The sequence below is a fragment of the Penicillium taxi genome (assembly GCF_028828555.1).
Source record: "Penicillium taxi strain IBT 34144 chromosome Unknown utg000006l_segment0_segment0, whole genome shotgun sequence".
Taxonomy (NCBI): Eukaryota; Fungi; Ascomycota; class Eurotiomycetes; order Eurotiales; family Aspergillaceae; genus Penicillium; species Penicillium taxi.
The window spans coordinates 335,654-351,950 of record NW_026643208.1 but is presented as its reverse complement, the minus strand read 5'-3'; the positions used below and the strand labels follow the sequence as shown (position 1 = coordinate 351,950).

Genomic DNA, 16,297 nt, shown 5'->3' with positions numbered 1-16,297 from the left:
GACAGTTTTCATTCATCTGTGACATTTGAATGATTGGTCAGTTCGATTAGACAAGTCGAAAAGTAGGCCATTGATATAGACCGAGCAGCTATCATTTAAAATTCACCCATCTTTTACCACTCGCATATGAATACTTTAGTCGACTGTCTGTTTAGTAAAACCATCACCTGACATTATTCGTTGGCTAACTCTGGAGCTCTACTGTGCCCTTATTCCTAAAAGTTCAGACTTTTAGAATATTGCCTGGTGTACCTCTAGGGCATTGGATCTTGTCTAGCTTATTAGTTCAAATTAGGACAAATCTTGATATTTGAATAGAAGGTTTCTAATTATGTTATAATTTCATAACAAGAAATAAAATTTGAGAATTCACAGTGTTTTGATCACAGTATATAACTTGTTAACAAAGTCTCTACAGTTGTTGGTGAGAATGTTGTATCCTTTCTTGTTCATGTTAGCCGCAATTATCTTTCCGGCACTTTGAATCATAGGTTCTGTCGCTCTCTCGCTGATTTCACCCAAGAATGTATACTTGTCATTTTCCCAATCAGCCCAATTTAGGCCCGAATCTCCACGGTCGACAAAGTAGATGTGTCTTCCATCTGCCTTTACGTCATAGATGGTGGCCAGGAAATCTAGGTGGACTTGAATGAGCACATGTGTGAGTTCACAAGTGTTCTCATCAGTCTCCCAATCCTCTGAAATGAGAAACCTGGTTCTCCCTGCCGCTAAGAAATAGTGCTTTGGAATTTTGAGTAATGAAGATCGAACCTCTAATCGTAAGTAGAAAGTGAATTGTTAGTTGCGGTTTATCTGAATTGCTAAACTTTTAGGACTATAAACTTACTGATTTTGAGAGCGTACCCGGACATCTTGAGCCACTCGAACAGAATATTGCTGTTTTTGTTCGACTTTTTGTATTTGTTATAGGCCATCTCTAGCTTCTCATATCGAGCCGTTTTATGAAAGGTTGTGGTGGTTGGAATATTAAAGTCTCGTTTGACTATCCCATCAGGTGAATTTCTCGTTATTGAAGGCGTATGTTCTGGTAAATAGCTCGGGTCCCCATTCTCTGAAACTATTATAGCAGGGAATAATGTTGAGAACTCCGGGGAGAATGGCTGATACACTCCTGGCTCTTCAATTCCAAGCAGGGCCCATCCATTTGTACTATTATTCGTATTTGCTTTTTCCTCAAAGCAGAACTGAGAATTATTCCAATGATTAGAGCTTGCAAACTAAACTTGAAAGGTGGGTTGATAACTAACCCAACATTGAGGTCCGCCTACAACTGGTACTATAGTCTCTTTGCTGTCCGTTCCGGTAATAGAGATGTGAGTATTTTGTGCAACATTGTCCACTAATGAAGGTGTAACCTCAACAGATATTGGCGTGATGATCGTTGGTTCTTGGGGAACGTTCACTGGAGATGCCGAGCTTCCGAATATGAAATAGGATGCAAGAGTCAATCCAGGAAGAGATGTATAGCGCATCCTAACAGCGTGACTTTGTGGCGGTGGTGGGAAGTGAGGTAGGCGTATTGGTAGCACTCAATTCATATGTGATCTTGAGTGGGTAAGTGCGAACCTTATGAGTAAATCAGAAAAGTACACGGTAGTGGGTTAGAATATTTGCGATAAAATCCACTCTTTATTCCTGCAGGATTACGACTTCCAACCTTGGAAGCTTGTTACTTTCCGCCTCACCCGAGCTTTTCTATACATCCTTGGCGGGGATGATGAGTGTTATTCCTGGCAGTCTAATTTCACGCCCCATTGTTTCAGTCCGCTTATCATTACGTATAATAGGGTTACTGCGGCTCCGATTTTTCGAGAAGGTCTCCATCACCCAACAAATTCTTCCGTTATAATGGGTCAGAGCTTGTCAGCGACCAAGATTTGGCCCCCAGTGGGCAACAGAAATATTTTCTGCTAAGTCTCCCAACTTGGCAGGGCACATCGGCAGCCTTACCGATGCAACCATGATGCCACCCAGTAGTACCTAGAAGCAGCACTTTACTGAACTCGCTATACCTAGCCCTTAAGGCACTTTAAGATTTCGAAATAGCACCCACAGATCCGGGAAGCTTGAGAATAACATTTAAGTTTCTATGGTCAAGTAACTAACTAAATAACTTGTTCTGAGATATTTTGCATTAACACAAATTTGATAGTTGGCATTTTTCCGTTTTGATTTTCCAGACTCTATTCTATCTATGGAATAGATTGCCGGGTGGCAGTGGAATACCGATTAGCGGAATGCTTGGCAGTGGAATGTTGGACACCTCAGCGGAGTAACTGGGAGTCAATTGAGCGGCATATCCATAGCTCCAGTAAATTACGACCATATTGTGCGCAAATTCTCAATAAAGCCCTAACAAGAACGAGAAAATACACCTGGGCAACGCGATATTGATCTTTCATGATCGATACAGAAAGTAGAAGACAGAGACTAAGGTGGTAATAAAGGCAATATACAGCAAGATTCGTCCGTCCCCTTAGGTAGGAGTGATACGAAATAAAAATACAACACGAAGTCTTCGAATGGAGTTGAGTCGTCCTAAATTGGAGTTGAAGTATTCAGTTTCGTAGAATTCTATCAGCAGCAAGATATGGCTAAGACAATTCAGGAGTAACAGTAGAACCAGACTGGACGCAATGGTGTTAGACGCATCCGCTATTTATCATTGGTTTTCTGTTCCATTGAAAGTTTCAATATGACAATTGTCATAAAAGCCACAAGTTTCCCAGTCCAAAAACAATTCTATCGCTTTGACACCAAAAAACTATGACTTCCAAGGCTTAGCTGTCCATTGTCTGTCTTTAAATCTCTTTTGGAAACTGTAGCTCAGAATGTAAATCTGTCCAGTAAAATTAGTTGATATTTCCAAGGCTAAGTAAATGCAGTATACCTCCTTTGGACTTTGCATTTCTGGGTTCAATTCAAAGACTTGAGCTAGGATCAGCATTTTTGTAGATTTTCTACCCAAATGGCTTTCTATTGTCAAAGGACTTCTAGTCTTGGAAGTGTTCATTTTAGTATCGCGATTTTCTACGTAGAGTAGGTTTTTCTGGCTAATTTCTGACTTTTCGTTATTGATTTCTTCCTCATCATCCACAAATGATATCCTGGCTAAACGAATAAGAGCAAGCATACGCCCAATTGTGACTCATGCGCGATGCAGCCGAAGCCGATGATGCCACCTCCGCAGCCTCAGAGACGTCCTATCATTAGTATTTTCTGATAAGAGTATTTGAATGGCCATCATCTCCCCACTACTTCCCTTCTCTCTCTCTCCAGAACTTTTAGTACGTCTGATTGGCTGTAGCACAAATGCGGAGGTACAACTACGTTGAAACGCTGCTAATTGCTGTACCTGTATAGAATACTACTAGCTTTAAAAGCTATCGCATGCGCATCAGGGAAGATAGTAAGGAACTGTCGATCAACTACGTTGAAAGGACAGAGTTCACACGTTGCACTATATACACTGGAAAATGGCATGGTTCGTCCTAGATTCTTAGTATATACGGTGTGCAAGGTGGTGTGAAATGTGTTCGATTCATCTAGCTACTCAAGTTCCTAATATAGTCGTTCCACAGTGAATCGGGGGTCTGTTTTTTCCGTTCCGGATTGTGGAATTTCAGGATTGCAATATCCGTGTTCCCACAGGAAATCTTCTTTTTCGATCGAGTTCACTTCTAACCGCATCTGCTCCGCAACCCTAGCACCATAATACTTCTTTAGAGGCCTAAAACAACCTACATCTAGAGGATGTAAAATATATGATACATATATAGGCATACATAAAGCGATGATATTATTCTGATCACATATTTCATCAAAAATAGGTGTTAGATGAGAGGAATACTCATCTAATATCAATAAGCAAATCTACCCCTATTAGGAATAAAGTGCATCTGAAGCCAATTGACACCGATCGCATCGCTAGTAGATCCATTAGAGCTCTTATTTAAGCTCTAATTGGGCTCCTTTCTATCGAACAATCGCTTCATAAAGACCTTTCCTTTAAAGATAAGGTAAGTGGAAGAGTTTCTCCAGTAGCCCTAGTACACTTGATAGTAGTCACCCACTCGCGATTTATAGGCTATAAAACTGCCCTACGACCATGATATTCTATAGAAGTAATGATATTCTTAGATTTATTCATCTCCATCGCAAATCCTGATTCATCAAAGTTGAAAATATCAGCCGAATCGATACTATACTTCGCGATCGTTTTTTCAACCAAATCAAACTAAGCTATAATAATCATAGGATCTTCAGCTTTAGCTCTTTTATAATCATATCGATATTATCGACGTATATTCAGATCAGAGTGTCGTTTAATAAACCTAGTAACCCAATATTTACCCACAGAACAGAGGTGTCGGTGGTAGTCGATAATCGCGATCGGAGTAAAAGATTAGCCATATTTCGACACATCGCGCAGGTAAGAGCTGCTCCTCTAGAATCCATAAAGAGGATCCATTTACTTAGTGACTTCTCTTCAGCTCCAGAGAATTTATGGCGAGAATGGCGCTTCTCAATCACACTTTCAACAAACTTCATTCGATATGGCAAGGTTGATATTGGCACATTGAATGACTTAGAAGCAGCTAGAACAGAGGAAAATCGTGCATCTTTAATAGCTCGAATAGCTAATAAGATCCTTCCCTCCTGCTGTACCAACTTCTGCTTTTTTAAGTAAGAATTGGGGACATAGTGTGTGTTTAAAAATAGTGTGTTGAAAATAGACTAAATATTTTGTTTAGGCGGCAACCCGGAACCACGTTACCGAGCTTACGCTCATAAGAGTGTGCTTAGTGAACTACCCCTCTACCCCTCTATTACGCTCACCCACCATCCTATCTAGTGGAACCTTGGAAAGAAACCACGTCGCATAATGGAGTCCTCACCAATAAGCAAGATGCTAATCTTACCCTCCGAGATTTGGCTCAAAATTATCAAGCTAGTGAGTAAACGTTGATATACACGGTTTACTGGTCACTCACCTCATTCAAGCTTCACTGGGATAGTCCCTCATCAGTGAAAATGGTAGCTTTGGTTGACCGCCGGCTACATGAGATTGCCGCTTCCATTTTATTCCGATTCTTTTGCCTGACTATTGATTCAGGGTTGCCTAAAAAGTGGGAGTATTACAGCAATGTTCCATGGCGCTATGTCAAAGTGATTGTTATAACAGGTGAATCAGGGCTTGGCTCTGTTGGAAACTGGCTGCATTTTGGCTTATTAAAGATGATCGAGTCAGCAAAATATCTCCAAGAATTCTAGTAAGTTCTATTATAGGACCTATTATATGGGCTACTGACATATGTCTATCTATGCACCCCTATAGCTGGAAAAACATATCATATATGCCAGGTTTTATCCTATATACTATTAATCGGCTTTACCCTCATGTTCTAGTACATATCACTGGAAAAAATGTGTGTCTATCACAGCGGAGACGACCACATCAACCCGTTGAGCTGTCCGTCCCTCACCTTCGGTGCCTTCGCTACCTTTCCTCGTATTGGGATGGCGAGTGGGATGAGTTGTCTAAAACTTTCACGAGTACAAGCTATCAAGCTCGCCTAAAAGATATCATATGCTCTAGCCCAAATCTAGAGACTTTGAATCTCTTTCAGACCACGGAACCATCAACTACCTATAGAGGAATCATTTCATTACAGAAGGGCGATACTATGCCGCAATTGAAACATCTAAATCTCTCGAATATGCACTTCAATGTGTCTCAAAGTCTTCTGTGGGCAGAAAGTCTACAATGGGAACTATTACATTCGTTATCGTTACTCAACGGTAATTGGAGTAACTTAGCTCCCCTTATCACTGGTCGTCTAAGAAACCTTAAGTCATTAGAGGTGTCGATCTCTTGTTATAATCCTAGAATGATTGATTGGCCTCATTACAAACATACTAGAATTTTTGAGCCGCTACCTATCTACTGGGAACGAGCGACCCAAGTTCGTCTTCTTCTAGAGTCGTTCTCTTCCCTCGAGACCTTTTCTGGTTATTACCTTCCACAATACATCCTTGACACCCTATCAAGCCATCATGCACTACTCAGGCATTTACGATTCCGCAGCGCCAATCTTCAGCGTAATTCTCGCACACAGCTTCCTTTCCCTCCAAGCATTGAGGACCTGGTCAGCCTACCTGATAGGTTCCCAAAACTTCAGTCTCTAGGCATTGACCTTGACTGGGAAAATGATGAATGGGTATGTTTAAACCTTTATAATATATTTACTAGTCTGAGTACTAACCGAAGCACTGTTAGCCATATGATATAATGGTTGACATACGCAGAATGAAACACCTCCAGCACTTAGAAATCAATCTTCCTGGTGTAGATCCAGATCAAACAAGACCAACACTTGGCATCTTACCTATCAATTCCATCGATGAATCAGCGTGCTTACGACTCCTTCAGTTCCTTGAATCAGACTCTGGCTGCGAGCCACTTTCTCTCAGGTCGTTACATATCAAGATGGGTGAATGGGAAAGTATTAAGTGGAGCCCGCGATCGTTTTACCACACAATGGGTCCGCTAATTATTGGGGAACGTCAACTATCCAAAAAAATGCACTTTTATCGATTTGCTCCACACCTACCGCGCCCGAATGGGTTTCTTATGTCGCATTTACCTCCTAAAGACGACTATCGAATCATTTTGGAGCTTCAGAATCTGGATTCGCCATTTATGAGAGACAGCGGCCCAGTCTCCTATGTTCCATACAACTCAGAGTGGGCTTCATATGCATGAGTTTACGACAATGACATTTCAAGAATGGTTCTAGTGACCAGAGAAGACCATATCTAGGTCGAGGGTTATGGGGAACCGGTTTTGCATTGCGCATTAGCGTGCGCGCGAGCCAATAAGACAATATAGCAATTGCAAAGGAGTTGACTTTAACGGAGTCCAGGTTTCATTTTGTGGTGACTATTCTATTATGGTATTTTGGGGTCTGACCTCAGAATAGAGCATAGTGCTTTAATTGAGGCCAAATTCGAACCAGTGTATGTATAAAGAAGATGGTAAATCTGATGTGTAAGGGGCAGAAGGTGCAGCGTTTCATGGAATTGCTTTGATATGAACACAATCCGGATGATCCCGAATAGCCTCTCACGGCATACATAAGAAATAAGCTAGCGGAGCCATTGAAGCTTGGCTGACGAAGTATATTCTAAGTTTTGATAGGGCGCGAAGCGCTACGCGCCGAGCGAAAGTTGTATAATCATGCTCGCAGGGTGGCGAAGACGTTTGGGCTGTGGCAGACGTCTTCGTTGACACAAAATTCCCTGATTATAGACGACATTGCGCCATTCGAACCCTAGATGGTGGTTGTATGCTGATTCCTCGCAAGGATGAGGGACTCAAAATATTCCAACCAGTGGATGAAAAGAACCAGGAGATCCTCGATGCAGATAGACATCGTGCATAAGATGCTCTTTATGAACACAGCGCTTTGAAGCTCACCGAGACAGTCAAATCGCATATCAGCAAAGTCATTCATCCTTACCAAATGAATGGTTAACTAGTTACTTTACAACGAATAATAGATTGATCTGACGCTGTTGATTTTCAAGTAATCTAAAAAATCTGCATAAATTAGTGAATATTTGCAGTTCATTGATAGCGACTAGCAGCATCCATGAAACAATATAGCATCTTCAGGAAACTGCTAGTCATTTGCTGACATAACCGGAAGTTTCCACAATCAAGTGTCCGTACATGATAATAGTAGTAGAAGAAAAGACAGAGGTATTCCTTGTTGGATATCGATGAATGCTTATTAAGGCTTTGATTTCCAGAGCCTCTATTCAGTCGTCAAACTTCCAGGCAAGCCCCCACGTCAAGTAAGAGTGACATTTATTTAAGTCAGATCATATTGTGAATGGCGAATGTGAAAAGTTTGTGTTTGACATGTGACAAGGGATTCCACGACGAATCCCAACAGTGCTTACAGAGTCAGCAAATAAATTGTTCATCCTTGAATATCCAGTTCATCCTCATTTGTTAGCCTCGGCATTGACAGGTCATTTGTCTCATTCAGCACAAGTGCCATGGTTTGTAAAATCGAATGCGGGAAAATGTGGCGACATATAGGTACTATCCCAGTAAAGTTAGGTGACGTACTTGGTAATCCATGGAGACAATGATGCTGAAAGCCCCATTAAAACAGGGTACGAGAATCAGGTCACGCACAGCCGGGGAAGCAATCACTTCGGAAGAGTCGTATAAAGGGCTTCGTTAATAAGGCCAGTTTACTCCGATTCAGATTCATCAAGTTGCATGATTTTTTGATCGAGGTCCTGATGGCATGTCAGCAAGTAGTTGTATATTAAACATCAAATATGCCGTACCTGGTCCAGGCGAGTTTTCAGGTTTTGCAGTTGGCTCTCCTTGATAACCAGATGACTCTCATCTTCCAAGTCTTCCACAACGTAGTCGTGTCGCTCCTCATCATACTTCAAGATCATAGCCTTGATCGAGGGGTCGCATTCTATGAGTAGACCTGGACAGTCGTGATTAGCTCTAACTGAAGAGTAGAGCTTTCAGATTTGAATATATCATACCTCGGACTGCACGCGGCATGATAGGTATAGCGTGATTTTGTTGCAGAAAGGATCGTTCTATAACGGAGTAATGCCGGGAGACGAAGCTTGAAAGGCGGACCAGGGCGAGACTTGGCATTGTTAATCACATCACGTGATATATTTGCTACCAAATTCTTTTTCCTTGCGTTGTGAGAGCTTAGATGAGTGAGGCATCGCAAGAATCTTGTAAATGATCTATCAACTACGGTAATGTCTACCTAGGAGATGGGCGCTGCAAGATTGTAAAACATGGATTTCAAGCACACTAAATATTGAAACATTAAAAAAGATTCGCTAGAATCCTTATGTTCTCTCATCCGCTTTCAAAGATATTCGGTTCAAGTCTATAATTAACAAGGCCAAGCCAGGAAGTAGGCTTTGAGTCCTCTGAGATTCAGTCTAGGCCTGAAATCCATACGGTTCCTTCACTTCATACAACCCTCGGTGTTTGTATTGAGGATGACTAACGCATTAAACTAAATGGCAAAAAGGCTATATGGCTTCCTAATGAGCTTTGGCCTTCCAGTTTCGTGATGAAATGTAGCGTGCGATGAAGAAAGGTCCACGTTAAAACCTACGACGTGCTGCCTTCTTCTATTCAGGATGTCTAAACCTAGAAGGGCTTAGCCTGATTAATTTCTTGCCTTAGAATTCAGGATTAGAGGTTTTGAGAATCAAAATTTATCCACCACTAAACCCTTTGAGGAAATTCGCACTTTTGAAGGACATGCACCTTGTTGTTTTAGACAAGTCGTAGAGAGTGATTCTAACAGAGTTGGGGTCAAGTTATCTAAAATAGCTTAAATCTCATTTCACGATTACTTTGCACCTGAGCAAAAGAATTCCGTGAGCTAAAAAATTGACCTACGCAGGGATCGAACCTGCAATCTCTTGATTCGTAGTCAAGCGCCTTGCCATTGGGCCAGCAGGCCAATTGATGGAAACTTTTGAAATTGAACTCTACAGGTAGAACAAGTTCGTATCGAAGTATAGGTAAATCCAAAGATCCGAAGACTCAGGTAAGTGACCAAGTCTATTCATCCTGTTCAACAAGAGCTTCTTGCAACTTATCATCAGTATCAGGCTCAGGAGTCCACCCAACTCCTGCCGTAATAATGGTAGACAACATTGCGATCCCACTACCAGCCAAGAATAACATTCGGACAGCGTGCTCATAGCTTTCTACAGCAACCAGCCGCTCCAGTCCGTCAAGTTTCACGACTGTAGCAGGGCTGCCAAGGAGAGTGCGAACCAAGTCAGGTCGTGCCAAACCGTAATGAGCGAATCCGGATTCCAATCTGCTCTTCAGAATTCGAGTGAAAAATCCACCCCCGGCAGCTGATCCGAAACTGCCTGCAAACCCGCGAGACATGGCTACCAGAGAGGTGACAATGAAATGTGTATGGATGTTGGTCAGGTGTAGGATATGCGACAAGCTGTAGTTCATTAAAGAGCCGGCGAACAGGCCATTGAAGAAGAGACCAGCTACATAGATAAATGTCGATGAATATGGCGTTGAAAGCACTGAGAGCGACAGAGTAGAGAGTGTGAAAAGAGTATAAATCACCAAACACGAACTGTGGAATGTGAGAAAAAGGCATGTTCATATTGTCGAGATGGAAAACTGACACATAGTAGCTTGTTGCTTTTCGGATGTGAATCCATCCTACGAGTAGTCCACCCAATCCGAAGCCAAGGTTCGTTGGGATTAAAATCAGACCGGCCATAGCGGGGGACCAAAGCCTAACTGACAGAGCGTAGACTGGTGCGAAAAACAGGATCGCCCAGCGAGACATCATCAAGCCTAGACCGGCTATGCATGTCAGAAATACACTGCGTGTGCTCAGCACTTTGATAGGAAGGATAGGCTCGCGTGCCCAGCGTGATTCAATCAGAATGAAGAGGCCCAACGAAGCGAAGGAAAGAGGAATAGGCCAGATGAGGATCGTTGGGGATGCGAAACTAGATAATAATAGCACTACGAAGAGTGTCTTAATCTGTAAGCACTTATCCATATGACAAAACAATACAAAAAACAAGAAGGACCATACCAATGTCAGAGCGCCTGCATAATCTACCCGTGTAAGACTATGCCCCAAGGACTTTTTCTTAAGCGGATGTTTATCGTGGGGTGGTGCTGGAATAGCAAAGAAAAGGATGGGACCTATAACAAGCGCAGTCGGGGCTTGGACCCAGAAGATAAGACGCTGGAAATAAGATAAGTATGCTTATAGTGGTAGGATAGAATAAAGGGCTCGACAAACCCAACCAAAAGTGGGGACAATCAAGCCTGCCAAAACAGCACCCAAGGAGAGGCCTGTTGTATAGCATGCACTAATCATTCCTATACAAAGTCCCCGTCGTTTTGAACTAGATAGTTGCAAGGCTAATATGATGGCGGTAGTCATTAAACCACCACTACCACAACCTGAGACCACACGGCCAAGCAGGAAAATGGCGAGTGTTGGGGCAGAGCCTGTTATGAACAACCCTAAAGCCATGACCGAGCTCGTGAAAACCACATATTTTCGTGGGGTGAATATCTCCGAAAGTCGTCCCGCCAGGGGAGTCATACTTGACATGGCAATCTTCCAAGGTATTATAAAATCAGATACCAGTGACATGATGGAATTTCATTGCTAGATAGCCTTACCATGTGAGCTGAAGTGAACCATATAGCTTCAGTATATGCATCAAGATCAGCCGATATATATGACTGGCTTGTGGTCATAAGCGAGAGGTTGCTGGTCTGGATAAATATTAAAAATGCCATAGAAATGAAGATGAGCAGTCCTCGTGGGACACTTAAAGCCGAGCTTTCATGTTCCTGGACCGTGGCTGTCTCAAGGAGCGGGGTTTGCTCGGATGGTGGTGTATGTGTCTCAGCCATTTTGAAGTGGCATGAATATAGCTTTGGAATCAGATAAAGGAAGAGAAGAATAAAACGCCATCATGAAACAGCAACAGACGTGGCATATGGGGACTCCAGATTGCATTTCTAATCATGAAATCATCAGATAAGAACTAGATAAGCGATAAAAGGTACGATAACGCAATCGATAGAGAAAATGGGGAAAAGCAAACATCATTGGAGACCAATGCGGGGTTGACAAGTGGTTAGCATTTGACTGAAAAGAGGACTAGATTGTCTAGATTCTAGAATCCTAGTACTCGTCCATGTCAATTTGACAGGGATAGCAACTTCTATCTCATGCCGATATACAAGTTTGATACATGGGCTTTCAGCAAGCTTTGAACTATTTGAGACCGAAAACAGAAGACCATCGAAGGGACACTTTGGTGACCACTTTTTTCAAATCGATTGCTTCACCTGAAGGCTCAGGAGCTGACCATGTCTGCTGCTGCCAATCAAGCTCAAATTTCAAAAGTTCCTCTTTGAGCGCTGTATCATTGTACGACGCAACAGGGGTTTCCTTAACGTACTCGACAAAGAGCTTCCAGCGTGGCACGTAGTATCTACAGAGAATATTAGCAAATTTTTCCACATTTAGAATAATAGGTTCTTACGATGACAGCAGTCCTCCCCACTGCTTGGAGGCGTAGTCGGTAACTTCACCATCAGGTCCCCACAATGTAACCTGGTTACGTGCTTCATACTCATAGAATGCCGCCAAGGTCTTGTTTCTATGTGCCCAGGCCCTTGCTGAAGAAATCCATTTGGAAAGACGGAAATTCTCGTTTGTAAGAAGGACCGAGTCAAGGTCTTCCAGCAGCTGAACCATGTTGTCGCCGTCTTGTGAAATGGTTTTGGAGTTGGGGCTCGAACTGTTGTAGGTTGAGATGAGGTTCGAGTATAATGGTATGAAAGCGTTGGCCAATACCTGTCGAGTCACGTCGACCATGTCCTGTTGATAGCTTGGGTTGGTCCATAGTGCTGGCTTGGAGCCTGCCGCACTGTACATCAAATTCCAGACCTTGACCACTACCGAAGGGTCATAAGTGAGTGCAGTGCCATGAGTTCCGGTCTTATCAACAAGACCCTCGGTGTTGGGACGAAGTTCAAAAATAGACTTTGTAACAGCAGGGAGTGTGAGGTTAGTATTGTCGTACACAGTTGTTCGCATTAGCTCCCACGCCTTGTAGAGACTGTTTGGAATGGACCCAGAGCCGGCATATCTACTGGTGACCCAGCTGTGGAAGTATCCCTTGGTTTCGATTGGCTTAAGCGACCATGCCTGGTCTAGCAGCAGGTCGTAAACAATTTCATTACCCTCTTGGCCTTCCATAGATAGCCCAAATCCAACCATCGACGAGGATTCATTTCGGGCTTGCGAAGCGTTCTCAGTGATATTGTGAATCTGTCCGTGTAGACCCTGGTTTCCTAGTCGAATGTCTCAGATTCCAGTACAGTAGCATAGGGGGAGGGGACAGTACATACCACCATAATCGTGCAGTTGACACCAAATCCATGGCTTTCCGTAATAAGAATTCGTTCGACTCCACTGAGGCTTCGATTCAGAAAACAAATCTAAAATCAAAAGATCTTGATCATTCTCAACGCCAGAGAGGTATGCTTCTATGCGTTCGTCGGTCCAGAACGAAGAACTTGAGTAGAAGAGCCAACCTTTATCCGATTAGAACTATTGTTGGTGTCATCAAAGACTGAACTTGAAAAGGCTCTTACCTTGCATCATCCAGATAGCATCTGGATCAACACTTTTGAGACTTCCCAACGTGTTGCGAGTAACATTTTTAAGATAATCGGAGTCTCCATTGGATGGAGTATTTTCGTTAAACTGATCAATGGTGTAAATGTGGCTCACATTCCCATATGCCGCTTGCTGTTTGCTGATAAAGCTCTGCTGAAGCTCTGAAAAAAGGTCATCACTCGGCTCGAGGAAGGAATCATTTGTGTATTGAGAAGAGAAGCGCTCCCAAGCTGATCCACGGATGACATCTGCATCGGGAAAAACACGGCTGATGTTAGCAGGTACAAAACCCGTGAATGCTGGTAAAACAGGGGTCATTCCCAGCTCGACCATGCGACGGATAATTTTCTTCTGGAGGTCGAACTGCCCGTCAATCCAGTCCCGCGGTAATTCACCTCCCCAGGAGCCCTGGATATTTCCAAACCGGTTCCAGGCTTGGAAGGCTGGGCCGCTCAAAAATGGAGAAATCTCAGCATCGGTGAGTCCAATTTCTTGGAACACTTCTATAAGGATCTTCTCCTGACCGACCCAGGCGAGAGGTAGGTTAATGCCTCGAAGGGCCATCCAGTCTAGCTGTAGCTCCCAGTCCTCCCAGGTCCAGAAAGCCATGGTATAAGAAAAAGTGACTGGGATCGTCAGTCAAAGAGTCATGATGACATATAATGTTGGGCCTACCAGTATTGAAGTGATATCTCCAGGGAACAGAGCTAGAACCGTAGATTGGAGAGGAGATACGGGGGAGATCCTTTGGTGCTTCTTCCAGGCGACTGCCAATGTACCAATAGATGTCAACATGAGCGTAGTCAGCTAGATAGCGATGAAGGCTAGATTGTGTGGTAAGTAAGTGAGAAGTAAACATGTAGAGATATGGTTGTGAAACCTAGGAATAATTTTCCATACCCCGAAGAAAGAGCGCTGAGGGAATGACCCTTTACCAAGACCTTGCCATTGGGAGCACTCTCTACCTTGAATTGATCATGCCCATCGTCAGTAGTAATATTAGAGACGATCTCGAATTGAAATTGATCGACATGTTGCGGTAGTCGTCGCTTTACCAGTTCATAGACTCCACTAGGGAATGAGCTGGCGGCAGCCAATAAGACAGATGTCCAGAGTAGTAACGAACGATTCCACCGCATATCTACTACTTTTGTGACATGGACATGGACAGCCTCTTCAAAATAAAGGCCGTGCTAGCCTATTAGTATTAAATACTATTAATACTGTACCTCTGGGCTCTGTTACTGGGCGTATATTGAATTCAAACAGGGGTAGTGGTAGCCTGTCTTGTCTACCCCTGCGACCTCGTGCGCGCTAGCGCGCCCGGCGCTAATCTCATGAGTGGATATCGAAGACCAGTCAATTCACCGATTAGGAAACCGCTTTACGACAATTATTTCATAAAGTATTTCACCACTGAACGGGTCACACTACTGAACGGGTCACCCCACCAATTTTACGCGTCAGTCTGGTGTTTCCATTTTCAACTACCCACCATGCCCCCCCCTAAATGCTCTATATGTCCAAGACAAACAGGATCAGGAGAATAGGGTCTTATTAGCTTACCAAGCTTACAAGAATGGCGATATATCATCAATGCGTAAAGCTGCAGCTATGTTTAATATACCATTTTCAACCCTCCAACGCCGCCATTCTGGTGTCCAATTTCGTCTTGAAACACACCCACCGCAGTCTAAACTGACTGAATCTGAAGAGGATTCATTACTTCAATGGGTCGTCTCTCTAGATGATCGCGGCTGTGCTCCTAGAACTAAAGATGTTGGTAGAATGGCTAATATCCTACTCGCCGACCGCGGAACCAACCCTCCTCTTACGATCGGTAAAAACTGGGTTACTAGGTTTGCGACGCGTTTACCTGAACTTAAGACGACCTATTCAACACCGCGCGATTTTACACGTGCGCGTCAAGAGGACTATAATGTGATCAATAATTGGTTCAAACTGGTTGAAAACACGATCGCAAAATATGGTATCACCACCGACGATATCTATAATTTTGACGAGACTGGGTTTGCGATGGGACGATGTGCGACCGCGAGAGTGGTTACTAGAGCTGGTTATTATGGTAAACGCGCAAAAAAACAGCCTGGTAACCGGGAATGGGTTACTGTGATAGAGTGTTTAGGCGCGTCTGGTTACGCACCTCCACCCTGTATTATCTTTAAGGGTAAGGTGATGATGCAGAGCTGGTTTGCTCCTGATCTAGGTTTACCACCTAATTGGCGTCTTGAGATTAGTCCTAATGGCTGGACATCAAATCAAATAGGGCTCCGTTGGCTTGAAAAGCTCTTTATACCTGCTACTGCTCGTACTAAAGGACGGTATCGCCTTCTAATCTTAGATGGCCATGGTAGCCATTTAACACCTGATTTCGACAAAATCTGCCAGGAGCATGATATTATACCATTATGTATGCCTGCGCATGCGTCTCATCTTCTTCAACCTCTTGATGTTGGGTGTTTTGCGGTGTTAAAACGCTCTTATTCTCGGCTGGTTGAGTCTAGAGTAGAGCTTGGTTTTTCCCACATTAGTAAAGGAGATTTCCTAGAGATATATCCTACTGCGCGTATTGAAGCATTTGCATCTGCTTCTAATGCGTTTGCTGCAACTGGAATCGTGCCACTTGACCCTACTAGGGTGTTAAAAAAGCTTACTATGCGCGTCGATACACCACCACCACCACCCTCTATAGGAAGCGATTCAAGTCGAAATTGGACACCTAAGACGCCTAGGACGCAGAAAGATTTACGACGTCAACACCAAGCTATATTACGCACTGTATCTCGAACGCCACCAACACCATCTAAGAGAGCATTAGACCAGATAGTAAAGGGTGCAAATTACCTATATCAAGAGAATGCTCTCTTACGCCTGGAAAACAGAGATTTACGCGCCGCCCATGAGAAAAAGAAAAAACAAAAAGAACGTCCGAATCGTCAATTAACAGTAGTAGGGGGTCTTACAATTCAGGAGGGATTAGACCT

General features: G+C 43.3%; 5 protein-coding genes across 5 annotated transcripts; 1 reads left to right on the top strand and 4 right to left on the bottom strand.

Annotated features, from left to right (window-relative positions):
• Positions 1 to 369: 369 nt before the first annotated feature.
• On the bottom strand, positions 370 to 935 carry N7495_009260 (uncharacterized protein; the record flags this gene model as incomplete). Its single annotated transcript, XM_057211911.1, has 2 exons — positions 370 to 728; positions 848 to 935. The coding sequence occupies 2 exons, from the start codon at positions 933 to 935 to the stop codon at positions 370 to 372; spliced, it is 447 nt and encodes a 148-aa protein (XP_057058774.1).
• Positions 936 to 5,378: 4,443 nt separating this feature from the next.
• N7495_009259 (uncharacterized protein) lies at positions 5,379 to 7,466 on the top strand (the record flags this gene model as incomplete). The annotated part of the gene is made up of 3 exons (XM_057211910.1): positions 5,379 to 6,242; positions 6,455 to 6,742; positions 7,272 to 7,466. 3 exons carry the CDS (start codon positions 5,379 to 5,381, stop codon positions 7,464 to 7,466), a joined length of 1,347 nt encoding a protein of 448 aa, XP_057058773.1.
• An 823-nt stretch (positions 7,467 to 8,289) lies between these two features.
• tfb5 (TFIIH complex subunit TFB5) lies at positions 8,290 to 8,620 on the bottom strand (the record flags this gene model as incomplete). The annotated part of the gene is made up of 3 exons (XM_057211909.1): positions 8,290 to 8,337; positions 8,389 to 8,540; positions 8,602 to 8,620. The coding sequence occupies 3 exons, from the start codon at positions 8,618 to 8,620 to the stop codon at positions 8,290 to 8,292; spliced, it is 219 nt and encodes a 72-aa protein (XP_057058772.1).
• Positions 8,621 to 9,655: 1,035 nt separating this feature from the next.
• Positions 9,656 to 11,512, bottom strand: N7495_009257 (putative MFS multidrug transporter; the record flags this gene model as incomplete). Its single annotated transcript, XM_057211908.1, has 5 exons — positions 9,656 to 10,199; positions 10,252 to 10,619; positions 10,674 to 10,829; positions 10,887 to 11,210; positions 11,276 to 11,512. 5 exons carry the CDS (start codon positions 11,510 to 11,512, stop codon positions 9,656 to 9,658), a joined length of 1,629 nt encoding a protein of 542 aa, XP_057058771.1.
• A 367-nt stretch (positions 11,513 to 11,879) lies between these two features.
• On the bottom strand, positions 11,880 to 14,431 carry N7495_009256 (alpha-N-acetylglucosaminidase; the record flags this gene model as incomplete). The annotated part of the gene is made up of 6 exons (XM_057211907.1): positions 11,880 to 12,099; positions 12,151 to 12,964; positions 13,022 to 13,207; positions 13,268 to 13,918; positions 13,968 to 14,116; positions 14,193 to 14,431. 6 exons carry the CDS (start codon positions 14,429 to 14,431, stop codon positions 11,880 to 11,882), a joined length of 2,259 nt encoding a protein of 752 aa, XP_057058770.1.
• Positions 14,432 to 16,297: the final 1,866 nt, after the last annotated feature.